We start from the raw sequence: 26,831 nt of genomic DNA, 5'->3' as shown, positions 1-26,831 counted from the left end.
GGCTTCACACTTCCTTTCAGCTAAATGGCATTAACACACAAGGCGAAAATATAGCGGACAATGGCGGCATCAAAGAAGCGTACTTGGCTTATGATCGATGGGTAAAACGGAATGGGGAAGAGTACTTTTTACCTGGTCTCAACTACACCGGTAGACAAATGTTCTGGTTGTCTGCCGCAAGCATTTGGTGTTCGGTAACGAGAAAAGAAGAACTCCAGCAAATGATCATCACCGACGAGCATGTACCTGATAAGTTTAGAGTTAATGGGCCTCTCGCTAATATGAAGTTTTTCGCGGACGATTTCAATTGCCGGAAAGGAGCTCCGATGAACCCTGAACATAAGTGCCAAGTGTGGTAGTTGATTTTAAAGTTTGTCCTGTATTAGGACGTAGAGTTTAATATTTGAATGCTGCTTTGTATTTTTAACAAGAGCGCACAGCTATCAGCTTAGGCAATATTTTTGATATTTCTGGAATCTCTTACATCTACACTCTAATAAAACGATTTAATGAAATGGTTACATTTGGTCATTTTTAAAACAATATTACCACAGATATTGTATTTTATGCATAATCATAAATACTTCCTCTGTATGATTATAAACATGTGATAACGTAACGTTTTAACAGATCTAATAACTGTTTCCAAATCATGTGTGTAATAAATTGAGATTATGTAAAGACCAGTCTTTACAAACTTTGCTAACTTTTGGGAGATAATATTCGCTGTAATACGATATTTGTGTTAATTTATAATAAATCCAAAAGCATTTTACAGTAATTAGTAATTGTTTATTGCCTTTGCCTACTATTGCCTACTTAAGTGATTTTTCCGATGGAACAGTATTTCTATTGGGAATTAATACATGTGTACGTAAGAATATTTATTTTTAGGTACTTTATATTTTATTATTTTAGCTTAAGCATTCAAAAGTGCCACAATGTTAAAGTGTTATAAAAATTAAATATGTTTATAGATCTGGTAAAGGACAAAACATTTAGTGCTGATAGGTTTACCAAATAGTATAAATTCGAGCTGATGATATTATGTTATATTTTTAATATGTTATGTTTGTTAAAAAAATCCGAAATTTTTTATCAGAAATCGAATTATTCTGCGTAAACATTGTTCTGTATCATTTATATATCATCAAAATAGGATTTATAGATTATTAATATGCCCACATTTATTTTTATATCCTTTCTTTCTCATTTTTTTGAACATCTTACATACATCTTTTAATGCTGATTGGGAGTCATTGCTTCATCAATTGCCGTTGGAATCAGCCATTGCACGAATATTCTGAATTTTAGGATAAACAATTATGTAACAGAGATAGTGCTCGGGCTCTATCATCACCCTCCTTTTTATCTTCAAACATTGGCGTTTTAAAATTACCTCGACCATTTTGATCAAATATTTCGTTTTTACCTATACTTTTCCTCTGTGTTTTTCTTCACTTTTATTATTTTCGAAGTTTGCTCTTTCTATATTCTTTTATTTAATTTAATGTCCAAATTTGTTTCTAATTTGGCATCCGTTATTTGTTGTATCTTTTTTGTTGCTAAATGGATCTTATTTGAACCATATACAAACACAAAGAGCTTTGAAGAATAATATAAAAGAAACTTTTTATTCATTAAACTTTTTTACATATTTTTAAGCAAGATTTTTTTAAATAGATATATAGAAAATAATTTTCTTAAACAGAAATCATCAGATCGTTTTTTATATATTTTACAGTGTTAAATGGATTGGTATTGACTTTGATGTAATATAAAGGCGCATTTTTATAATAAATATACTTTTGGAAATTATTGTTTCTTTTATCCAACTGTAGAAACTAAACATTGTGTAATATTATATTTTGGTTATAGGCATGTTACTTTGTTTTAATTTTACCTTGTTTGGTTTTGGGCGCATCGTTTTTGCTTTGTTTTGTATTTCAAAATAAATCTTTTGAAATTTTATGTATGAAATATTAACAAATTGCAGAGTTTATTTGTAACATACAGGCAATTGATTATGTTCAAAAAATAAGGCTAAAAGGAACTACAACGGTCAAGGAATTTTATTATTTGATAGTGGATAGATTCTATGCATTTTGCGTACATATAAATATCTAGAAAAGTTGTTCAAAATTAAATTTCCCTGTGAAATATCATCTCTTAAAGTCAAAAAAAGAATATTTTTTGACAAAATATATTCAAAAAACGAAGCAAAAAAAAACAGGAATACAAGCGATTTCTCTTTTGTATCCCATTTTTAGCAACGGCATAGGTATAAGTATTGCTTTACAGAAAAAATTCTTATCTTTTCTCTTCAAAATGATGTTTGGTAAAAGTATTTAGTATTTACAGTATCCCAGATACGATTTTTCAAAGTTTGCCACTTACACCATTTTTTGGCAATTTTCCTTATTTTTTTCCCAAACATTTTTCTATAACTTTGTTCTACTCAGTTCTATGTATATTTAGTGGTATATTTAATTAAAACTAAAATTATAATTAACCTTGAAGATGGTTTATAGTAGAAGTTTCTAGAACTAATTTTAAGCAAGATACGGTTGTTGAAAGTTTTCTACTTTTAACGATTTTTGCTATGTTTTAAAACTATTTTTTAAATTTAAAAAGGGGACTGAACAATTATTGGGCTTTAACACAGAGTAAGCAAATTAATTAAAACGTTTGCGAATGGTTACTCGTGTTTTGGTTGGAGAGCTAGGTCGTGGATAGGGATTGCTTTTTGGAAAGGACTGAGAGAACTAACTACGAAAACAAATCAAAAAATGCTTACAGAGATGTCCTGGGCAACACTAAACAAGAAGATTCCTAAACTATTTAAAATTAGGACGCCGTTTAAAAAAATCCTCTTGCTGCTTAAAAAGAAAGGTTTTTCTTTCCTAAAAAATTTTAAGGTTGAATATCTTTTTAAAAGAAATAATTTTAAACTCGTAGTTTAAAGAAAAAAAATTTCACTTTTGTTTTTATTCCATTGTATTGTATTTTAAATATATTTAAATCATCAAACAATACATTGAGTTGGACCTTCGAAAAAAACATAATTAAAATTATGGTTCTGTACCAAATAGTAGAAAAGGATGTACTGTCATTAGTCTAAGTGAACTTTCAAACTTTTCTGAATTATTAATTAATTATCAAAAGTAAATTTTATTGACAAGAAACTAAAATATGACAATTAGTGAAAATTATTAACGAAAAATGTTTATTTAGAAAAATTTAACAAAACTACTCGCTTCACTGGCTAATTATTTCTTCTAAAATGATTAAAAAAAGTTTATGATCTTGGACTTGATCTACTACAAAAACAATGTCCACAAACTTCAAACGGTCTAAATCCAACCCATGGAAGACACAAAATCGAAGCTGGACAAATCCTGGGAGAAATCAAACACCAAAACTGGACTTAAGACTATCCTGGATGATAACAATATGTGATTTTTCAAACTCGGCTGCCTATTATTCACTTCAAACCATGTTGGCAGACTAAGCCCTTAGACGCTGTTATTAAATCCCCTGTTACAAGAAACAGCTTAACACAAACGGTGATTAACTCACATTACAAAGACTGAAACAAGCATTTTGAGCTCAGATCACCGTCTTCTCACCAAAACTCACTGAATTGAGAAAAAACTTTACCGGTTTTTCAAAACTCCCCGAAAACGAACAACGTCGAAATCCCGATGAACAAATCCAGACCTAGACAATGAAAGCGCCCTCCTCTTACGGCGCCTTATCGATAAGTTGGACTTCTACAATGAGAGCGTCTGCTTCTTATGGCGCCCCATCGCGACCTCCTCCTCAAAAATCATTCTCTTGCACGCATCAGCGGAAAGAATATTTTTTATTTCCAGCGTAATTATCTAGGCGGAATTAAGATTAATCGAAAGAACAATTATAATTATTATAAACAAACTCGAAAATATTTACATTACCAATCATTGGAATGCAAAAAGATTAAGAATATTTTTCGGCGTTTTATGATATACGGGGTGAAACAAAAACGCTAAAACCTACCTAAATGTACAAGGAAACAGTACTTTAGTTGCGGTTGCCAGAGACGAAAATGCCACTGAACCTCTAAAAATCATACGAACAAGCTAAATTTTGCTAAGAATGTTAATTTTGAGACTCCAAAAAAGATGCAAAACAGTTTGCCACTCCTACCCCCGGGCCTCCCTCTAAAGCCGCCCCTCGTAGGGGGGAGGGGAAATGTAAAAAATCGATTTACCAAGAATCTGTACGACGCGCCGTAAAAAACACTATTTAAAATAAGAAATATAGCTAAGATAATGTTAAACAAAAATATTTATTAACTTTTTCTGTAGAACAAACTGTTCTCTTAGAAACAACGCTTGAAGCGACCGGCGATTTTAAATGTGCAACACTTGCGATGTTTTAAGTAAAATTTGTATCAAATCGACGGTAAAAATTCGATACCTTTTTAACATTGTGTCATATTGACGAAAATTAAAATGGCTTTTACAGATGAAAAGTGCAGCATTCGTATGCAATTTTTGCATTTTGTCGTAAATAGTAAAAATGATTAAAAGTAGAAAATTTTGAAGAACCGTATCTTGCTTAAAATTGGTCTTAGAACCTTTCACAGTATATCATTTTAAAGGTAATTATTTTTTCTTTTAATTTATTCTACCTTTATATGGACCTAAAACTGCGAAGCAAAGAGTTATAGAACAATTTTTTCGTAAACATAGGAAAATTGCCCAAAAATGGTGTGAGTGGCAAATTTTGAAAAATCGAATCATGGATAGTGTAAATTTTAAAGACTTTTACCAAACGTCACTTTAAAGAGAAGGAATGGAAGTTTCTTTTTGTAATGCAATGTATATACCTATACCCTCATGGAAAAAAGTTATGCTACATAAAAGAAAAATCGCATGTGTTCCTGTTTTTTGCTTTGTTTTTTGAATATATTTTTACCAAAAAAAAAATATTTTTAACTTTAAAAGGTGATATTTCGATAGAAAATTTAATTTTGAACAACTTTTTTTAGATGTATATGCACGAAAACTGCATAGAATTCACCCAAATGCACCCTAGTGTATAGGGACAAATTCAGCCCTTTCTCAAAAACGCACCACATTAAATGGTAGCTCTCCGCGATTTTTCATATTTGGGGGTCTATTGACCATATGAAATAATAAAACCTCTTTAATGCTGTAGTTCCTTTCTAAAGTACATAATCAATAGCCTGATAAATAGAAAACCAAATTAGTTTAATATATGTACGTCATTTATTTATTATTAACATCAGTATTAAAACTCATTATCACCCAAATAACATATCAGAATACTAAAGTAATTCTATTTTAAAGCCATTACTATTTATTTATTATTAACAGTAGTATTAGAACCCATTATTACCTAAAATGCTAGGGGCAAGAAATACACTATTTAAAAAAATAATGTCTGTATACATTCTTATAAACATATTTAAATAATATAGTTTACTATTTTGATTGGGAATAAGCCACAATTACAAACTTATTTTAAAGTAAACTTGTGGGTTATTCCAAGTAAAAACAGTAAATTGTGCTAACATGTCACAAGAAAATAGCGTCATCATAATTTAACAATGCCAACAATCCTCATCAACAATCAAATTTTTTCTAAAACTTGAGTTTCTGCTAAGTCAAACTGCGAAATATTACTCTTTGGTCGAGAAGATAAAGCCCAAGTCAGATATGTCGATGCTCCCCATATTGTTCACAGATTTTTAATAATTTTGTGTCTGGATTTAAGTATTTTTGTTTTTGTCAGATGCTCTTTAAAGAATATGGCTATGTAGAGTGCCATTCCTATTGTAGCGTTTTATTTTAATTTTATGTTAAATATTCTTACTGCAAGATTCCATTTACAGAATTACTTCTTCTTCTTATTGTTTTTTCCATCCTTATAAGCAATTCTGCTTTTTAATTGGCAGATTAATATCTCTATGGAAGGTTGTCATTCCATTATTTTCGCGGTCGTACGATACTTCTTTTGTCGATTAGTGACTTATCTCTTGCTATTTTGACGATACGAGACTCCTCTATTCTGCTTAGGTGGTTATTCCATTCTATTTTTCTATTTTGTGTCCATTCTTTTATACACTGTACGTTACATTTTCTTTTAATGTCTTTTTTCGATCTCTCAGCGTATTTCCTGTATTTCTTCTCAGTACTCTCATTTCTGCCGTTTCCAGTAGACTTTGCGTTGTGGCTGTGTCGGGTCTTGTTTCTGAGGCATATGTCATTATTGGTCTTACACTGGCTTTATAAATTAGAATTACTTTTTCTTAAAAAAATCTTTTAAGGATTTTCTTCCTTCAAATCATCTATTCCTTTTTGCAATAACCCATTCACTGGCGTAGCCAAACTTTCGTGATCTGTTTTCTGGCATGTCCGTGATGTACAAGCTAAGAGAGTTTTCTTGGTAGGCTGATGTCGATTTGCGTCACCACTTATATCGTTGTTTCGTTAAGTCTACTGTGGATTATTCGAGTGCTACATTTACATGTAATTTAATTGCAACAGTCCTTAATTTGGTAATTTAACAAATTATAAAAACCTTATATTATGACCCTTTTGCTTTGGACCTTTTTCCTATACCAATAGGTATTTTGCCAGTTTAAGTTTAATTTTGCATGTGATGAATTTTGTCCTGCAATTGGTATCTTGTGGTAATTTGAATTATTATTTGTCAAGTCTGTACAAATATGTATAATGTTTATTAGTATTTATATATATATATATATATATATATATATATATATATATATATATATATATATATATATATATATATATATATATTCTATTAAGTTTTCGCTATTGTTTCACTCTTTACAAACATTCCTACAGACAAAACTCTAAACATTCTAAAAACTAAATACAGTATCCAACAAGATCACTTATCTCTCATTAAACATTGTATGTCCAACACAAATAAACGGTCTCAATGGGCTCCCCACTATCCACATCACTATTCACATCAGTGCTCAAACCCACATGTTCGCTACGATATGTTGCCGATAAATTCGTCAATTGGCCCCACGGTAGGGATGCTTTGGTGTCTTTTCAAACCCATCTGAATGGTATAAATCCTGGTATTCTATTCACGATGGAGGCGGAAACTGATTCATCCCTACCGTTTCTCGACGTTATCATAAAGAAAAACCAATCCCAAGGTTTTTATCATTCTGTTTATCGAAAACCCACCCATAGCAATCGTTACTTGCATGCCAACTCTCGTCATTCACTTTCACAAATTACTTTAGTCATTAATAGCCTTGTCTCCAGATCAATACATCTTTGCGATGACGCAAGTAGACCCGCTCTCTAGTTTAAAACAAGCCCCGTAAAACAAGAGGAATAAAGACAATATTTGCCCCAACTCTCATCCTTTGTCCGATCAATCACAGACAACATTCCAAATAAACAACACGAAGTTTATGACATTCATTGTGCAGACTGCTCTTGATCTTGTATCAAAATCCTGAGGTTAGAAATCGCCGTTGCGCCAACCTCCGCGCTAACCCGCGCGTCAATCCCCACGTCAACCTCCACCCAAACCACGTCACCATTGACGGTATAAATAAACCCTCCGCTATTCCCAGTAGGCATTGGTCTAGCTAACTAATGTATTACTACAATAGTGATCAGTGTAGTAGTGTCTGGGGACTCGGGAGACTGATCCCTCGGAAACCCTGATCTATATATATATATATATATATATATATATATATATATATATATATATATATATATATATATATCTATATATATATATATATATATATATATATATATATATATATATATATATATCTATATATATATATATATATATATATATATATATATATATATATATATATATATATATAGGGGGGTTGAGGTTAATTGGGTATGCAGCTGATTGAAAGCCAAGTGTACTCTGTTCAACAGTTCATTATATTTCGCCAATTTTCATTGGCATCATCAAATGAGAGCTACAGTCATTTAAAACATGGTAAAATACAATTTGATAATTGTTTGTTATTTATATCCTACTTAATTGAGGTTAACAGCAGTCTGATTTTTTAATAACATCAAGTACAATAACTTGTGGGTGCAAGGTGCAATGTGGATTGCAGCTATATTCGACATTTAAATAATTAGAAGGTTGTATAATTTACTTTAACATTTAAAACATAAGCACAAACACGATTCGAATAAAAAACAGAACAAACACAAAAACGTTTAGTTGAGCGACTGTTATCATTAAGGTTAAGTACCAGAAATACCAAATATCGACTGTTACTGATTGAATTATGCGAGAAGATAATTAGTTCCATGTCGTTGATGTCGTAGCAGTTTGTTTGATTGGGATTTACTGTAAAGGTGTGTTTTAGGATCCTTTGTGGATCTTGTCATTTACAATAAAGAATAATGTGATAGATATCATCCAAAACTTATATGGAAATCATCATATAAAAAATATAACCTTTTGTGTTCTTTTTGAAATTATTATTCGTTTGTTCTACAATCTAATCTGGTTTATTTTTACTTAAGCATGCTATATAGATATTAACCTAAATATATATAAATGTTGACAATGTAAATATCACTTTTATTAATCACACTTTTACTAACAGCCTGTAAAGGGTTTTTATTTTGTTTCTAATTTATAATTTTTATTTTTCGTTTGTTTCTTTATCTTACCATTTTAGTTAAACGGTATCAATACACAAGGTGAAAATATAGCCGACAATGGAGGACTTAAAGAAGCTTATCTGGCCTATAACAGTTGGGTAAGGAGACATGGAATTGAGCCTAAACTTCCTGGACTCAAATATACTCCTAATCAGCTATTCTGGATCTCGGCTGCCAATTCTTGGTGTTCCAAATATAGACCGGAGTCTCTTAAATTAAGAGTTCTGACAGGATATCATTCTCCAGCTCCATTTCGAATTATTGGACCCATGAGTAATTCTGAATATTTTAACAAAGACTTTAAATGTCCCGAAGGATCGAATATGAATAGAGCTAAGAAATGCTCTGTTTGGTAACATTTTTTTGAATCTTTAAATACAAGTGCTATCTTCTATTTTTTTATAAAAATATAGAAAATAAAAAATGAAAAACCGGTTTTATTGCTTTTATCAAAATGTGTAAGATATTTCAGCGAAGGCAATATATGTGTTTACACAAGACTTTGTAACTAAGACTTTTTCTGCTATACGTATCGAATTCTCGAACCCATTGTGTAAGTATAAATAGTAATATATATATATATATATATATATATATATATATATATATATATATATATATATATATATATATATATATATATATATATATTTAACTGGTTTTTCAGAAACTGTCATTGACATATAAAGTTCAATAAATAATTTTAGTTGCAAGAAAACTTCCATATATCCAATTTTAAAAATTATATTTAGTTGACCAAAAATTGTGTATAAAAAGATGTGATATATTATAGAAAATTAAAATATTTAAAAAATTATTTGTTAGTCGTTATCGTGATTCTTGTTATTTCCTGGCGGATTGTACTAGAGACATATTCAGTCAGGTAATGTTAAATCCAGTAAATAAAATAGCTGATAGAAATATGTTCACCTAAAATTTTTCTAAGCGTTATTCAAGTTATTCCACTCCTCCGAAAAAGTATCGCATTTTACCTCTTATTGGCATTAACTGCCTACATACCCATTTCTATTCGCAACTAGATAAGGACTAATTATTTTAAGAAACAATTTTTGTCGATTTGGTCAAAACTTCCTATCAACAGTATGTAGACTTCCTACAATCATTAACTTACTAATTGGCGACATTTCTGACTATCAACCTTACAGATTTGCGAAAACTCGTACTTTTTTAAACTATTTAAAAATTTTACTGAGATTTGCTTTAAACTTAATCTGTTAGTGTTTCAACTCCGAGTGATTGAAAATATATGTGATAGATCTTCTTCTTAAAGTGCCTATCCGTTCCGGATGTTGGCGATCATCACGGCTATCTTTACTTTACTTATTGCAGCGCGGAACAGTTCAGTGGTAGTCGTGTTATACCACTTTCGTAAAAATGTGATAGATAAGAATGAAAAATAAGCCAAAAGTGAAAATTGAGTCAGCAATTCTTTAGTGCTCTAGGAATTTAACTATTATTCACTATTCACATTTATTATTATTTACTATTATTTATTTTGATGAGTAGTGTGCATATGCGAACGCCACAACTGAAAGCAATGTATGTGTTTGATAGTAAGAAACCATCACAGAAATATTAAAAATTATGAAGAACTTTCTAATTAATGTTATCTTTAATTAATCCACATGCATAAAATTGTACATTCTGATATTTAAAAAAATTTATGTCTAATTTATTATTTATTTACATTAATAATTTATTACCTGGGAGAACCATTCTCTTACATATAAATTAAACAATGTTAAAAATACATTTAAAGTTTCAAGTTTCAAGTTTTGACGTAGACAAAACCAAAACAAAAGTATTAAGATCCAAACTGTCAATTTAGTGGTATCCAAGAATTTGTCACACATTTCAATAATTAAAGTCTAGAACGCTATAGATAGTTTATAAAAATTTAAAAGATGGCATTTGCAAATTATTATAAAAGAATAACAAAAAGTGATCTGTATCAACTTTAAAAAACATAGCAACTAATTGGTAAGTTGCAGCGTAACATTTGTTATTTATTTTCATTAACCATCAGCTACTAAGTTAATTTTTTATTAAATATTTAAATAAATTTTTGATATCTCATTAAACGGAATCACTTTTTGATACATCCGTTTTAGTTTATTAACCACTAATTTTTTAATAATTGACGTTATTGTGTAAATAAATTTATGTCCTTTTTATACATAGATATACATAATTATATTAAAATATTACCCAAGTATATTGTTTATTTTTTACATGAATTACATCACCATCACACCTCGTTTTAGTATTACAACTTTTAAAGTATTTTGATACTCTGTATTTTTTTAAGTAATCTGCTAGGCTTTGTGATTTAGTTTATTGGTTAATTTGCAAAATTTAGTTTAGTTAAAATTATACCTTCGCATCAATATTTCGTTATTCAAAACGTCTCAAAAATTTTTGCGTAATATTGTATTCAACAACACAATTGGTTTTTCATTGGACCATAAATTAGCTTTGCATGCAGATCGATAATAATGAATAACGTTGTGACTCTAGTATCGCTTTTGAATTGAATTATTCACACCTGTCACGAAGATTAGCATACTGTATGTATTGACGACAAAGCTTTTTAAGCTGTCTCCGGTACACTATAATCCATATTATTTTTTGGGTTTTGATAACCCGGTAGTTATCTCTGAATCTGAATTTTAGTGCCAAATATAGCTCTCGTCTAAACGATAATAAACTACTGCTATATTCTTTCATGTCTAAAAAAAAAGGAATATAGGTAGGTTATATAGGTAGTTACAAAAATAATTGGCAGCATTGGCATATTAACCACAATAAAAGGTGCCACAAATTTGTTTGAACGTCTCTTACGTTTGTATTTGTTTAAATATCTACTGTACAGCAGAGTTTAACACAATCTGCATCTATAAAACCTCTTGGGTGTAGATACAGCTGATATATTAAACTTTTAAATAGATATTCCTTTACTATGTACGGTGATTTTATCGATACGATTGACGTTTGACCAAGGCGTACCTACCACACTATTATCTTTCCAATTACAGAATATTATATCAGTGTTGAATATTAAAGTGTCCCATCATTTTAAAATTTTGTCCCATTTTACTAACTTCTTTAGACACTTACATGTGCTTTTAATTTGCTACAAGTAAAAACTTGCTGTTCTTAAAACACTTCCAGCAAGCTTTTTTCATGTTATGAATTTTTTGTATTTTGAGAACGATTTCTGAAGTAGAAATAGAAACGTCAAAATCACCGTATTTTAAAGTAAAATAATTATGATTTATTACCAGCTAAAATAATAGATTATACTTTTAGTAAGCTTATTTTTCTCTTAGTATTTATTATTGCAAGCCTAAAAATAAATTCGAGTAGTTAAAAATTAAATACCTTCTATTTATTCGGCTTAGTCTCTAATCAAACCAGAAGCATAAAAATTATCTTCATTTAAGATTTATATATTTTCTTATTAGTTAATTTTTTTTTAACCACTCTTTGCAATAGCTTCAAGAGGTAGGTATAGTATAAACACCATATCGTTGGCTGTATGCAATAGTGGCATAACACAAGAATTGGTAATTTTTCAGAACAGGGGTTTAAAGTTTATTATAGTCAATATATAGTAGTCAATTATAGTCAATAATTTTGTCTTATTTGTTTAACTACATGGATTGGGATTTTTGAACAAAAATAAATTTTGGTGTATTTGGGAGAGTGTTATGTAGCCTTTAATGAATTGTAACACAGACTTTTAGATTTAACCCTTATTTTGAGTTGTGCTAATATTGCACATCAACATTTTGTGTTTTAATACTAATTAAGGCAAAGACAAAACTAGCATTTTTTTGTCATTTTCATAACTGAAGTAAAGGTTCAATAAAGAGTACTAAAAGTTACTTAAATGAGAAAATGTGTTTATTAACAACTATAAGAAGAACGAAATAAAAAAGTATATATTGATAATAACAGGAAATGTTATGATTAACAATGCTTTAAATGTCGATAGAAATCAGCGTGAATTGGTGGAACACTCTTGTCTTCACAACGGCTAGTAAGGTCTTTTTTCTTCTTTTCAGTTATTATCTTCAGTGTAAGCGTTTTCTAGTTCTATAATATCCATTCTTTCTAAACCTTTTCTTGTTTTTCTCTTGGTGGTATTAACTGATCTGTACTCCTCTTGTGCTCATGACGTTTTAAAGTAGTAGTGAGTACCAGACCTTTTTTTATATGAATTTCACAAATATTGTTGAAATTAATAGTATTTCCTTGGATATCTTTATTGAAAATTATCGCTGTTTTAGTATTTCACTTTTTCAGGTCACAAAAATTATTATGACATAATTCGTGTTCTTCGTATGGTTGTTTGCAATGAGCAGTTCGGATTAACATAGCGTAATAAGTAGGTAGATAAATAGGCCCACCTTTTAAAGCTTTAGTAATATTTCTTTGTATTAAAGCGTGGCAGCTGTCAACCTTATTTTGAGTATGGCCGACAATTACAACTAATTAGCGATGAGTTGTAGAAGAAATTTTGAAATGAGTTACAGCGTACTGATACATTGAAGTTAGGTACTTATTTTTTCCTTAACCACCCCAATTGTCTGAGTAAAATATGAATTTCAAATCGTCAGAATCGGTTTTTATATATTTTGTTTTAAATACATCAGGAGGCACGAACCAATTTCTATGACAGCTTTACTGCCGTCTCCTCCGTGCCAAACATAACTATACACAAGGTAAAAAAAATAATAAATTATACTTACTCACAATCAATTTAATTTAACTATCCAGACGATCGGTTTTACTTTCTATAATATGCAAAGCATCTTCAGGTCTCGATACAATGTTAAATAAATGCTTGTAACGATGAGTCCAAGCCATCACCGTTAAACCAGCGTGCGCGCGAACCAACCCATGAAGTAGGAGTGTATCGACAGTAGAAAGGGCAAAGCTCCGCTATATAAACGGCAACATTTCCTCATAGAGACAGAATCGACAGGTGTTGACTGAAGGTTCTCTTCTTCCCTACCCCGGCTTGTGGACGTGTTGAGTTCACAAGTTGTTACCGTCCCATACCGTCTTTACCCGAAAAGCGTGTTGAGCTTTTCACTACCCGTACTCTGAAGCAGTCGTGTTGAGACTGTCGAGGAGTGTCCTATTAACCCGAATCACTTAAGGGACGTGTTGAGTTCCTTTCCTTTCTTTGTACCTATCGTCCGCTGTTATTAAATCGATACAACGTTACCGTAAAATTTCAAATACACATTCGCTTGCCGATAAGACTGGTTCCATATGACAAGGTCAAACTTAATTTGAATAAATAGGCCAGGTACTGAGAAGACTAAACCAAATTGTAAATATGTACATAAGATTTTTGTCAATTTAATTTAAGGAAGACAATAAAGTTTTATTTTTATTTTGAACTCTGTCTCTGACTGTCTAAAAGCTACCCGGATAGTGACTCCCACGAGAGGACGTCACATGCTGAAATAATAAACCCATATTAGGGTGTTGTCTAATAAAGATAAACAAAGATAGATAATATAAATTATATAAATTACAGTAATTATGCCAATATTACATGTCTGTGGTTTATCAAAATGAATAAAATGTTTAAGCAGACAAGGTAAGACCCACAAATTGGTAAATAGTCTATTAAACTGTAATGAATTAATAAATGAACAAATAAATAAAACATTACTTACATGCCGGTACTCTATTAATTGATGGTTGAAAGAACATGGTTCAAACTATCCTGTATTGTTGTTTGGAGAACTCAAGTCTGCTATTGTAGTTTGACCTTCATATTTTACCTCCTTGTTTATATATATATATATATATATATATATATATATATATATATATATATATATATATATATATATATATATATATATACATACATATATATATATATATATATATATATATATATATATATATATATATATATATATATATATATATATATATTTAAGTACTACTTCTAAATATTATAAAAAAATTTTTTAATTTTTTTTTATAATCTTCCCCGAATTTATTCCAACAAAATCAAATTCGGAAAATTTATATTCAACAAATACTAATTTTATGGACAACGTCATTTAATAATGTCTTATTCAATATCGTATTATCCAAAATAACCTTAAAATCCAGTTTAACCCTGTTATAACTGTTTAACCTGTTATATTAATTACATCTGCATAAAAAATAGGATAATTATCTTGAAAGTGCTTTTGCAAGACAAATCAGTAAATTTTTGAACTTCTGCAGTGCTCTAAATAAACTTTAAATTGTATATTTTAAAAATTTACTGACTAATTATTTTACATATTTATGTCAAATTATGTTATATTGTGTTTTAGAATTTTTGTGTTTTATAATTATTATTATGTACTGTATTGTTTTTCATGTTAATATGGCTATTACGATCTTAATATTTGGTAAGTACTTTCTACGAATAGAATATCATAAAACTAATTACAATACATTTTAGTTGTCTTGAAAAAGAAACTAAACAGTTTCGAAAGCTTTAATCACTATGACTTTTAACCGCAACCTGTCTGTGGAAGTTATATAGTTATATATATATATATATATATATATATATATATATATATAAATATATATAAATATATATATATATATATATATATATATATATAAATATATATATATATATATATAAATATATATATATAAATATATATATATATATATATATATATATATATATATATATATATATATATATATATATATATATAAATATATATGTGTACCTCGGAGGTAAAGGACACTATGTCCATTTTTATCGAAATTTAGATTATTGCACTTTTGAATATAACTTTTCTGGCTCTATACATAGGTAAACCATACTATGTCCAGAGATAATTTTACGGCAAGTTACCGACTTTTTAATAAACACCAAGTCCACTTCCAGTCAGAGGTAAACAACACCATGTGGACTTGGTGTTGTTTACCTCTACTATATATGTGCACCGTCATTTACCATCCGGACATAGTGTTATGTACCCTTCTACACTTCCCGTCATATATAAATGGTACACTTTTTTTCCCAATGTAAACCAGTGTTCAGACCAGAGATATATAAGAGAGCCTCTCTTACATATCTCTGGTTCAGACTGGAGACAATGGTTCGTGAAACAATTCATTGTTGCCATCACAGATAACGGAATTGCACTAAATCTAAATAAAAAAAATAACGTTCAAAAATGTGTTTAGATGAATATTATTTTTATTATTAACAACAGAAAACGGTATCTAATAAATTTAATAACCAGAGAGACAGTTGAGTTAATGTCCAAAATGTTTGAAGAATTTTTTAATAATGGAGATATGACAAAATACAATTATTTCAGCAGTTTCGAAGTATAATACATATATTTAAATTTCAGACTTGTTCACTGTAAAAGTTACTCATTTTGTATTAATTTTAAATTTAATTTTTAATTTTTCCAGTGTGTTTTATTTATTCTAGTACGCCATAACTCAATACAGTTTTGTGCTACACTTTACGAGAAACGAATGACAGCTCTTGATTTGAAATTAAACATAATAATTTAAAGTCATGTCTAAATTTTTCATTTTTTAACATTATTTTTGAATTAAAATATTTTCATAAATTATAATAAAACACGATTCAAGTCCTTCTTTTAGCTGGCTTGTTAGCTGGATATTAATAAAATCTATGAGCTTCTAAGTGGTGAAAACTCTGAATCGGACGACAATGATATGAGACGTATAAGTAAACCAGCGAAAACAAAGGTAAAAGAGAAAGCTATTATTACTCCTACGATTAGCGATTAGTGGGGCAATAAAAAAAATCTTCTTTAGGACGATTTATCCCTAAGCAGTGATGCAGGTAATTTCAATGAACATAATGAAGTTATTTTAGAAGAAGAGAAAAGTGTTAAAAGAAATGTACAAAATATAACTAAGTGCAAACAAAAAGGTAAAAAACGTGTAGTAAGTGAACAAAATTGGGCCTGTAATGTTCGCAAATGAAAAATAGCTGGTGGTAAAGAGTATCTCAGTAAAAGAGGCAAAGACATGCCTGCAAAAATGTTAAAGCCTCCTTGCATGTGTCGCATGAAATGCTCTGAAAGATGGCCAGAATACGAAAGACAAGAAATTTATTTTCAACTCATACTGGACTGAGACAAACGTTTCAAATTTTAAAAAGCAATTTATCTTCTCATGTATCGACATCCAACCTACTCTTCGATCAAGAAAAAAAGATCTAAATTGTACCAAATCTAAAAATAGTACGCTACACTACCATTTTACAGTGAAAAATCAGCTATTGAAGGTGTGCAAGGTTATGTTTGTAAACGCACTTTGTATATCTAATTTAGTAGTAGTAAATATGTTGAAAAAAATTGAGCCAGGAGGTTTAATAAAAGCTGATCAAAGAGGTAGACACACGCCAACCAATAATAAATACCAACCATAAATAGTATACATCAACATATTAAATCATTTTCAAAATACAAGAGTCATTATTCCAGAGAAAGGAGTAAGAGAGATTATCTGGGCACAGAACTTACAATAGAAAAGATGTATCAACTGTACATTGATGAATGCAATGAAAGACGTGTAGATCCAAAGCTCAGAGCAAAAAAGTGGTTGTACGCAGATATTTTTAATAAAGACTTCAAGTTGTTTAAACCGACCGAAAAAGACATTTGCGATACATGCAGTATATTCACCGCTGAATTAAAACATAATCTTACTGCAGATGAACTAACCAATGTACAGGCTGATCATGATGCTCACCTAATTGAATCTAAAACTCGGTATAACTTAAAACAATTGGATTTATAATAGCTAAAGAGTCACCAAAATACAAAGTACTATCTGGTGATTTGCAAAAATGTTTGCCTTCACCACTAAAAAACAATTGTATTAGTTTCTACAAAAGGAAGCTTTGGATATTAAATTTTACATTACATGATGCCAGTGATTCTTCTGTACAATGTATAATGTGGGACGAATCGAAAGGGGCCCGAGGTGCAAATAAAATCGCCTCGTTAATTTTGAAATGGGCTGACAATACAATTCAAGTCAAGTAGAGAACATTACTCTTTGGACCAATAACTGCTATGGACAAAATAAAAATATATGTATTATAACGTGCTATTTTTGGATACTGCAAATAAAGACGATCTTTGGCCATTTTAACACCATGAGACTGGCAACAACTAGTTAGGCAAACATCAGGTAAATACACAGTGCACAATATGGAACTTGCAGATTTCAAAAACTTCAAAACGCTGTTCGATAAGAAATTGTCATCTAATCCTCCTTTTGTAAGTAGAAAAAAAAATGTTAATAAAGACCTTGTTCTACTGTCAACATGTATTTTACTAGAAGTCCAACAAGAACACATTGAAAAGTTCTTTTATAAGACCGATTTCAATAACCAAAATATGTATGAAGTGGACTTCATGAGGTATCGAAGACAGCAAGTAACGTTTCCAGCCCAATTAAATCAAGTCTCAGCAATCCCGTTACCAATCACAAAACCAAAGTACAATGACTTAATTGCATTACTGCCTTTTGTTCCGTCAGTTTGTCATGCGTTTTATCAAAATTTAACAAATAGCGATGTAGCCACAAACGATTACCCACAAGAAGATGAAGATGACATGGAGCATCTTTAAAACTTTTGAAACTTCTCGTCTATAATTTTACTTAATTATTATAACATTATATTATTTACCTTTAATAAAATAATAGTATAGGCTGTTTAATGTGTTTGTATTGTTTATTTCGTAAAGACCTTAACATGCAATGCTACATTATTTAAAAAAGTTGTTAGAGGTAAACAACACTATGTCCAACTACACATTTTTAAAAAAAAATTAAATAATGAACGGTAAACCTCAGGTATATAACACTTCATGGAATGAAAAACGATTATACACACCACAATAATAATATATTAGTCTTGGTTAAATATAAGAAACGTTGGAGTATTTACTGATTACAAATTTAAAAAATTTTAAAACTGCTCTCCTGAAAAAGTAAGAAAATGGACATAGTGTCCTTTACCTCCGAGGTACGGATATATATATATATATATATATATATATATATATATATATATATATATATATATATATATATATATATATATATATATATATATATATATATATATATATATATATATATATATATATGTTCGGAAAGATTTCCGCGGTTAAGAGCTAAGATTAATATTACATTATAAAAATTAATATTAAACTCACCAGTCTTCCGGGTTGAACCGCGTCGATATCCATTTTGCCGAGCTTTCGACATCCTCTCTGATGTCTTCTTCAGGGCTTCCGAGGTCTCAGTCTCCCGAGCCCCCAGACACTACTACACTCACTAGTCACTTCTAGTTCACTTACTAGTTCACTACTTAAACTCGGGCTCGGGAGACTGAGACCTCGGAAGCCCTGAAGAAGACATCAGAGAGGATGTCGAAAGCTCGGCAAAATTAATATTAGCTCTAAGTTTAATATATATATATATATATATATATGTATATATATATATATATATATATATATATATATATATATATATATATATATATATATATATATATACAAATCACCAGTTTATTAGGGCTGCAGCCAGAAGGTTAGGTTGGCCGAGATGTTAGAGAAACACTCTTGACTTTTTGCCAAGCTTTCAGAATTGTTTTATTCCTTTTTCAAGACACTGTAATATAGATAAAAATATGTGTAAATATCTACAAAATATCACACTTCGTCAGTGCAACTTACTAGTCGTTGAGATTATTTACAATAAACTTTGGCACTCAACATTAACAACACAAATATAAAATATAATAATGGACAATACATTCTAAAAACTTTGGTAAGGATAGTAAAACTTAGTTTATTCCATGACTTCTTTTGATGGTGTATTTTAACTTTTACACATAGACAACACAAAGGAAAAACAATTTGATTAAAATTTAATTAGGAGTTCTTAATATTGTATTTATTTTCAAGAACCAAGATACCCATATTGGGTAGTTTTAATTTTTAATTATTAAACCTGTCTTAATGGTATGCAACCAGTTATGCATGCAAGAATATGTAGAGGTAAATATTTATTTTATTTTTAATGATTTTCCAGTAAATAACAATAAATGTTGCTCAATTTATCTATATCAGACTTTTTATTTATGCAAGATGTATTAGATTTTATTATACACATTTCCAAGAAAACACGTTTTGCATGTTTTTTTCTTTTGCCAAAATACAGAAATCTTCGAAACTGAAATCATGTTTCAGAGTTATTGCATGTTCTGTAAGTGCACATGCATTTATTTTATTGGTTTTTATGTCACTATGATGTAAGATCACTTTACTGTGGGAATTACGAGATGATTCTCCGATGTATACGTTTTTGCAATTGGCACACGGTATAGAATAAACAACATTCGATGACTCCTGTATTGTAAAAGGATCTTTTGTCTTTGTGTATAACTTCGATACCGTTTTCACATTCTTAGTTGTAATTTTTAAGCCATTAACATTTTTGAAAATGTTCATTAGCTTAGGTGTCAGAACTGGAATGTAGGGTAAGGAACCATAAATTATTTTAGATGGTATTACTAAATATTATGAAAATTTTGGTTTTCAGAAAATTGCGAAGGAAAAGGAGAACCGAAAATGAGTTTATTTAAAAGTCCTATGGGGTAGGAGTTCTCTAGTAGTATAGATCTCAACTTTTTTAGTCCCTTGTGCCTGAAATTGATGTGTGACAAGTTAGTAACCATAGTTTTTAAGGCCAAAACCAAATTTGTTTTCATTTTGGATGCATGTTGAGAATGAAAATTTATGAAATGGTTACTAAAACAAGGTTTACGATACCACTCCATTCTTAGCATGCCATCATTGCCATGATGGATAAGCATGTCTAAAAAAGGAATCATACCATCTGCCTCTCTCTCAACCGTAAACTTTAAGTGTTCACATTGGGCGTTAAATGTGTTTAAAACATCAGTTACTTTGTTTTCAGGGACCGATAAAATCAAATTATTTACATATCGTTTAATAAAAAGTATGTGAAATGGTATATTTTCTTTACACGTTGTTATAAGTTTATCCAAAACAAAGTTACATAGTATTGGGGATATTTTGCTGCCCATTGTAGTGCCAAATATTTGTTTAAAAAAATTACCATTGAACAAATGTTTATTAGAGTCAAATATAAATGTTAAAATTCTTATGAAATCATCTAAACTGATCTTGGTATGCAGAGAGATGCTGTTCCAGTTATTTTTGATGCAGTTTAGAATAGCATCTAGTGGTAAGTTTGTAAACAGTGATACAACATCTAAACTAATCAGTATATAATTAATCGGAACTTTAACATTGTTAATGAAGTTACTAAACGTGAAAGAATCTCTAATATAGAATTCATTGGATTCGTTGTAGGAATTTGTGAGAATATCTCTAAGGTGTTTTGCAAGTTTATTATTGGAAGCATCGATGGAAGAGACAATAGGCCTCATTGATATAGTGGGTTTGTGAACTTTAGGCATTGTATAAAACCTGAGTGCAACTGCATTGTAAATTTTCATGGATTTTGCAACCTCTGTTGTTATGGATTTGGAAGAAGCTAAATCCGAAACCAGCTTGTTTACCTTTTGTTGAAGGTTGCACACCGGACTGTTCTTAAGTTTGATGTAACTTTTTTTGTCATTCAGAAAACTATTACTTTTTTCAATGTAATCATTCTTATACATTACCACTGTTACATTTCCCTTGTCACTCCTAACAGTGTAAATTTCTGGATGTGATTTTAAAAATTGTTTGCACTCATTTTATATTGTGTTCAAAAAATGTCCTTCTTTAATTGTTTTATGTAGAAAGTTAGTGATTATAGAACATTAATGCTTTGAGATCTCACGATATCCTTCTCTTGGGGTTCTAGACCAGAAATAAGGAACTCGATATCTGAGAGAAGAGAAGACATTTTGAAATCTTTAGCACTAGAAAAGAGGCAAAATTTTGGACCCACAGACAAAATTTTTTTGACATTGTAAGGAAAAGTGATGTCAGTTAGATTTTTGAACCATTTTTCTTGGAAAGTTATTTTTAAAATTGATCTACTTCTATTTTGTTAAATTTTTTGATGTCAATCAATTTAATTTTACCACCAAAATGACTGGTTTCGCTTACTACACTTTGCTAAACATCTTCAGGTCCAACGGTATCAGGTAAATTAAATGCTGAAATTACAAAACCCATATTAGGGTGCTGTCTTATGAAGATAACAATTATAATAATTATGTCAACATTGCATGTCTGTGATTATTAATATGAATAAAAATTGATGAAGCAATCAAAGTAAAAACCCACAAATTGGTATAAGATAATCTATTGACTTAAAATAAATTAGTAAATAACCAAAATATTACTTACCTGCCTGTACAAGAATTATTAATTAATGCTTCGGAAAACATACTTCAAATTATTCAAGATTGCTGGTGATGGGCCACTCATCACCAGCAATCCAGGATACCATACCTTCCTTCGAGTTCTGTAGCTTTTGACATCGCCCCTTATAACGTACTGGATTAATCTCCTTCCTTGAATCCGGTAGAGTTAGCTCTTCTTTCACATTAAAGCTTTTATCCTATCTCTTTCCATTTTCAAATGTTCTCGAACCTTTACATGGATATCGTCAATTTTTTTAGATAAGTTTTGGGTGTAGCTGTCGTTATATTCTTCACGGGATTTAGCAGTTCCAAATAATAGATCAGCAGGAAGCCGCAGCTCTTTCCTAAATAAAACTTTCGCTGGTGTTTGCTTATCGACTCATGGATGGAACTTCGATACGCAAGAAGTAACAGCTGGATATAGTTGTCCCAGTTATCTTGATATTTACTGACAACAATTCGAAGATGTTGCAGTAAAGTTCGGTTGAATCTCTCCACCATTTTATCCGATTGAGATCGCAGATGTGTTGTTCTGGTCTTCACAATTACTATCATCTGAAAAAAGTTTCTCGAAAAAACTCGATGTAAAATTTTAACCTTGGTCGGAGTGTATTTCTCTGGCAAGTCCAAAACGACAGAACAAATTATTAACCAGTATTTCAGCCACTGTCGAGGACTCTTGATCAAAAAGAGCATATACCTCTGGCCATTTCATACATTCTCTGAACGGGAACACGGTCCAACGATGTCCTCAGCGACCCTTTCGAAAGGAGTTCCTACCAAATATTGCCTTATCACGCCTTGGCTCCTCGTTCTAGGATCTTTACTAGTCTCATATTCTGTATATTTACGACACCACCTCTCAACATCCAAGCGACATCTCATCCAGTAGAATCGATCTCGAACTTTTGCTAAAGTCTTGTTTATTCCAAAATAGAATCCGGATACACCGCTGTGGCACTCCAAAAGTACTGCACAAACTCGGATTTTGGGAGGACAAGTTGAAATTTGTGCTAGCTTCAATCGGAACTTTCCCATTTTCTGTGTAAAACACACACTATTCACTAATTCCCAGGAATCCCATTCCACCCAATAACTTTTTAGTATCATATTCTTGTCAAAATCTCACTCCAGATTGGTCTACTTTTACTTGGTCGATTGGTACCTTTACTATTATGGTGAGGATTGGTGCAATATCGTTATCTGCAAGTTGTTCAGCACGAAAAATTGTGGAACTCCAATGGTCGCCTGGACCAATCTGAGTTCTTATAAATTTGCTGTAACTAAGGGTTCCTTTGCTTCAACTTTCCCGCAGTAGTTGCAGTCTTCTGGACAAGTTCGTCTACATATCCAATATCAAAGTATCCAATAACGGGTTGCTAACATCAGTGTCGACTATGAAACTTGCCTTGGAATGTGGTGATGACAGTATTGGTGCAGTCGTGGGGGAGTCTTTCAGTCTATCGAAAGATTTTTGGCACTGTTCATTCCATCTTAACTGTTGGTCTGCTTTTGTTAAGTTATGTAAAGATTTTGTATCATTATATGTATTTATTTTATTGTTTAACTGGTAATACATAATACATAGGTACTAATAATAAACTAATAACTAACAAAATAACTAATATTACTAGTACGTACTTGTTCATAGCTACATTCCTACCTATCAAACGAAGGTATTTGAAAAATAAACACAAACTTTTATCCAGCCACAACGGCAAGTCACGTATGATTTAAAAATAGTTAATAATAACAACAAAAAAGTAACGCACTATCATAAACATAAACATTGAAAAATAAAAAAGCACGTTTAATGAGAAGGCTGACACTCAGACTCATCGATAATTTTTTTTAATGTTTGCAATCTAATTTGATGCAGCCATTCGAATACAATTATCCAAATGTTCATCTGTAAATCGATTGCGATATTTGTTCTTAATAGACTTCATATTGGAAAGAGAAGATTCACACAAATAGGTTGAACTGAATAATGCTTTCACTTTCAAGGCAACACGGCATAGAACTGAATATTTGTCTTTACTTACAATAGGCCAGATACATTCAGTACTTGAGACTAACGATTTTAAGGCTAAATCATTTTGAAACTCAATGACTTCCATTTCTGTTGCAGCGATCTTCGCCAAAGTTCTGCATAACACAAGCTGCAAACTGCTGGATATCAATTTCCATACAGGGTGAAACAACAAACTGCGCTACTAAAGCCATTTCATTGAAATCCTTAAAACGATTTTTGAAGTTATTCTTCAGGGTAGAAATTATTTCTACATGATATTTGTTGTCATGTGGTTCTAATGGATTTTGAGATATTTTTTCTGAAATAATAGGAAAATGCTTGGAATCGCTGTTAATTAGGTTTTGTTCCCAAAACTCCATCTTTTTGATAAATGCTTTTATATCAGAAATCATTTCCGCGTATGTCTCTCCCCTGAAGCTGCAAATTAAGTTCGTTTAATTTCTCTGTAATGTCCACGAGAAAACCAAAATCTCTAAGCCAGATTGAATTTTCCAGTTCCGGAGTCGGTTTATCGCGTTGTTTGAAAAATTGAACTATGCCAGATAGGACATCATTAAAACGTTTTAGCACCCGTCCTCTACTTAACCATCGGACTTCAGAGTGAAGGAGTAGGTCCCCGTATTGACAGTCAACTTCATCGGCCAAGGTTCTGAATAATCTTCTTTGTAACGCTTGAGCTCTAATCTTGTTCACAATTTTTACCACCAGTTTCATAACGTTGTTTAGTTTCAGGAAATTTCCACATAATGCTTGCTGATGGATAATGCAGTGGCAACAGATAAATTGCGGAAAAGTTTCATCTTTACGACATAACGCCACCAGACCCTTATCACAACCCACCATAGCTGGAGCGCCATCGGTTGTCAAGCCTACCATTTTCGATATTGAAATTTTCTCAGAAGAAATAATATTTTTTAAATGAGAAAACAACTTCTGTCCAGTAGTGTGTCCTTTCAGTGAAATGAACTTCAAAAGATCTTCTTTAATCGTAACATCACTAAAAACCATCCTGACAAATACGGCCATCTGGGCAGTGTCAACGACATCTGCTGATTCATCCAGTTGAAGTGAAAAATAAACACAGTTATCTAAGTCAGTTCTTAACTGTAAAAAAATATCATTGCTCATTACATCTACACGTCTCATCACTGTATTAGCAGAAAGTTGCATAGATTTTATAGCTGAAACTATCTCGTCTTTATTTCTAAAGTTGGCAAATAACGAATCAGCAGCTTCTAAAATCGCCTGTTTTATCATTTCCCCGTTTTCATAAGGTTTCTTTTTTTGTGCAATTATCTGGGACACACGGTACGATGCTTCAGTTGCAGCCTTATTTTTGTCGACTGTTCTTAAAATATTGATTGTTGTCCAATTAACTGTTTTTTTTAACTGTTTCAGTTTCTCCTTTCTGGCTGCAGAATATAGTGGGAATGATTTTTTAAAATTAAAATGTACAGTTTTATGATGTCTCTTAATATTTCCTTTTTTAGCAACGGAGACCGAAGTATTACATAACAAACACACATTTTTATCTTTAACTTCTGTAAAAAAGTATTGCTCTTCCCATTCTGAATGAAAGTGGTATGTCTTTACCTTCTTACAACTGCTTGCCATAATATTATTTTTGTTGTTCTCTACTAACCCAACCGCTGGACGTTGGTTACGCGTTCAGTTTTAAACTAAGCGCAATGTCGCCAAGCCGTGCGTATTTATCCCGTTCAAAGCAATCCAGATCGTTCTCGAACACTAACGCGCTGGTCCGGCTGGTCGGTTCTATAAATAGCCGATTCTAGCTTGACAGCGTCAGGGGCAGATCACTCACCGCAACGTTGACGCTGTTTATGTTTAATATTATGACAATTAGATTTTTTTGTGAAATTTTCGGAAGCTTCTCTGACTTTTGCAGTTTGTATTTTTTAAATTAAAATCGTTGTGAGAGCTACCAGAATTGCCTCCGCGAGCTACCGGTAGCTCGCGATTGACAGGTTGGCGACCACTGAACCAAATGTCGCCCCTTACGGCTGGTTACTGCTCGTTTTTCTGTTCATTTTCCTGAGGCATTTTATACTGAAATTGATTTATATGATGACCTAGTTCTCCATACTGCCAACATCTAAGTGTGGTTGGACCACTGTTGCGGCTTCTTTTTTCTGTTCTCTTGATAAAACCTTCAAATCTTGTTAGAAGTTCACCAATTTTTTCATTATCGTTGGTGGCTGGAACCTGGCGATTTCTTATGTGAATTTTTAGGTGGTTTTGGCTCCCTCGTACTCTAATGCAGAGCCACGATGTCTCCTAGTATTTTATTTCTTATCATTAGCATAACTTGTTACATTTAGACTTTGCGTAGTCCATCTACAAAACTTTTGTGCGTATTATATCAGCTTAAAATTGTTGGAGAGGTTCACTGGATTTTTGCTGCCTGGACATTAACTAAGTTTGGTATACTTGCTGCAGATGCTTGTCACCATATCGCTTTTTCAATCAAGACATTAAGCTAAAAAAGTCCTTTTGCTGTGCCTCAGAAGTGGTCTGCATAACATTTAGGGATTTTTCTCGGAGAAAAACTACCAATACAGTGACCTTTTCTTCA

The 26,831-nt window shown here is 31.2% G+C and overlaps 2 protein-coding genes across 4 annotated transcripts in view; one reads left to right on the top strand and one right to left on the bottom strand.

Annotated features, from left to right (window-relative positions):
• Nep2 (M13 family metallopeptidase neprilysin 2) overlaps window positions 1-10,951 on the top strand; it is a 265,069-nt gene extending 254,118 nt beyond the window's left edge. For 2 of the 3 annotated variants that reach the window (XM_072545632.1, XM_072545626.1), the window contains exon 11: window positions 8,735-10,951. In XM_072545632.1, the coding sequence (XP_072401733.1) occupies window positions 8,735-9,073 (339 nt within the window). In that variant the 3' untranslated portion in view covers window positions 9,074-10,951. Of the gene's footprint in view, window positions 1-20; window positions 1,816-8,734 lie in introns of those variants that run through there. The other variant, XM_072545630.1, reaches the window with a different exon arrangement.
• Window positions 10,952-24,619: 13,668 nt separating this feature from the next.
• LOC140434141 (general transcription factor II-I repeat domain-containing protein 2-like) lies at window positions 24,620-25,114 on the bottom strand. The gene has a single exon (XM_072522197.1). It carries the CDS (start codon window positions 25,112-25,114, stop codon window positions 24,620-24,622), a length of 495 nt encoding a protein of 164 aa, XP_072378298.1.
• Window positions 25,115-26,831: the final 1,717 nt, after the last annotated feature.

This window comes from Diabrotica undecimpunctata, chromosome 1, assembly GCF_040954645.1.
Source record: "Diabrotica undecimpunctata isolate CICGRU chromosome 1, icDiaUnde3, whole genome shotgun sequence".
Classification (NCBI taxonomy): domain Eukaryota; kingdom Metazoa; phylum Arthropoda; class Insecta; order Coleoptera; family Chrysomelidae; genus Diabrotica; species Diabrotica undecimpunctata.
The sequence above is the reverse complement of the archived record's forward strand: the minus strand, read 5'-3'. Positions and strand labels throughout refer to the sequence as shown.

Bases quoted from the DNA above. Each gene is read 5' to 3' on its own strand.
- LOC140434141 (XM_072522197.1), bottom strand. From the start codon at position 25,114: ATGGTAGGCTTGACAACCGATGGCGCTCCAGCTATGGTGGGTTGTGAT.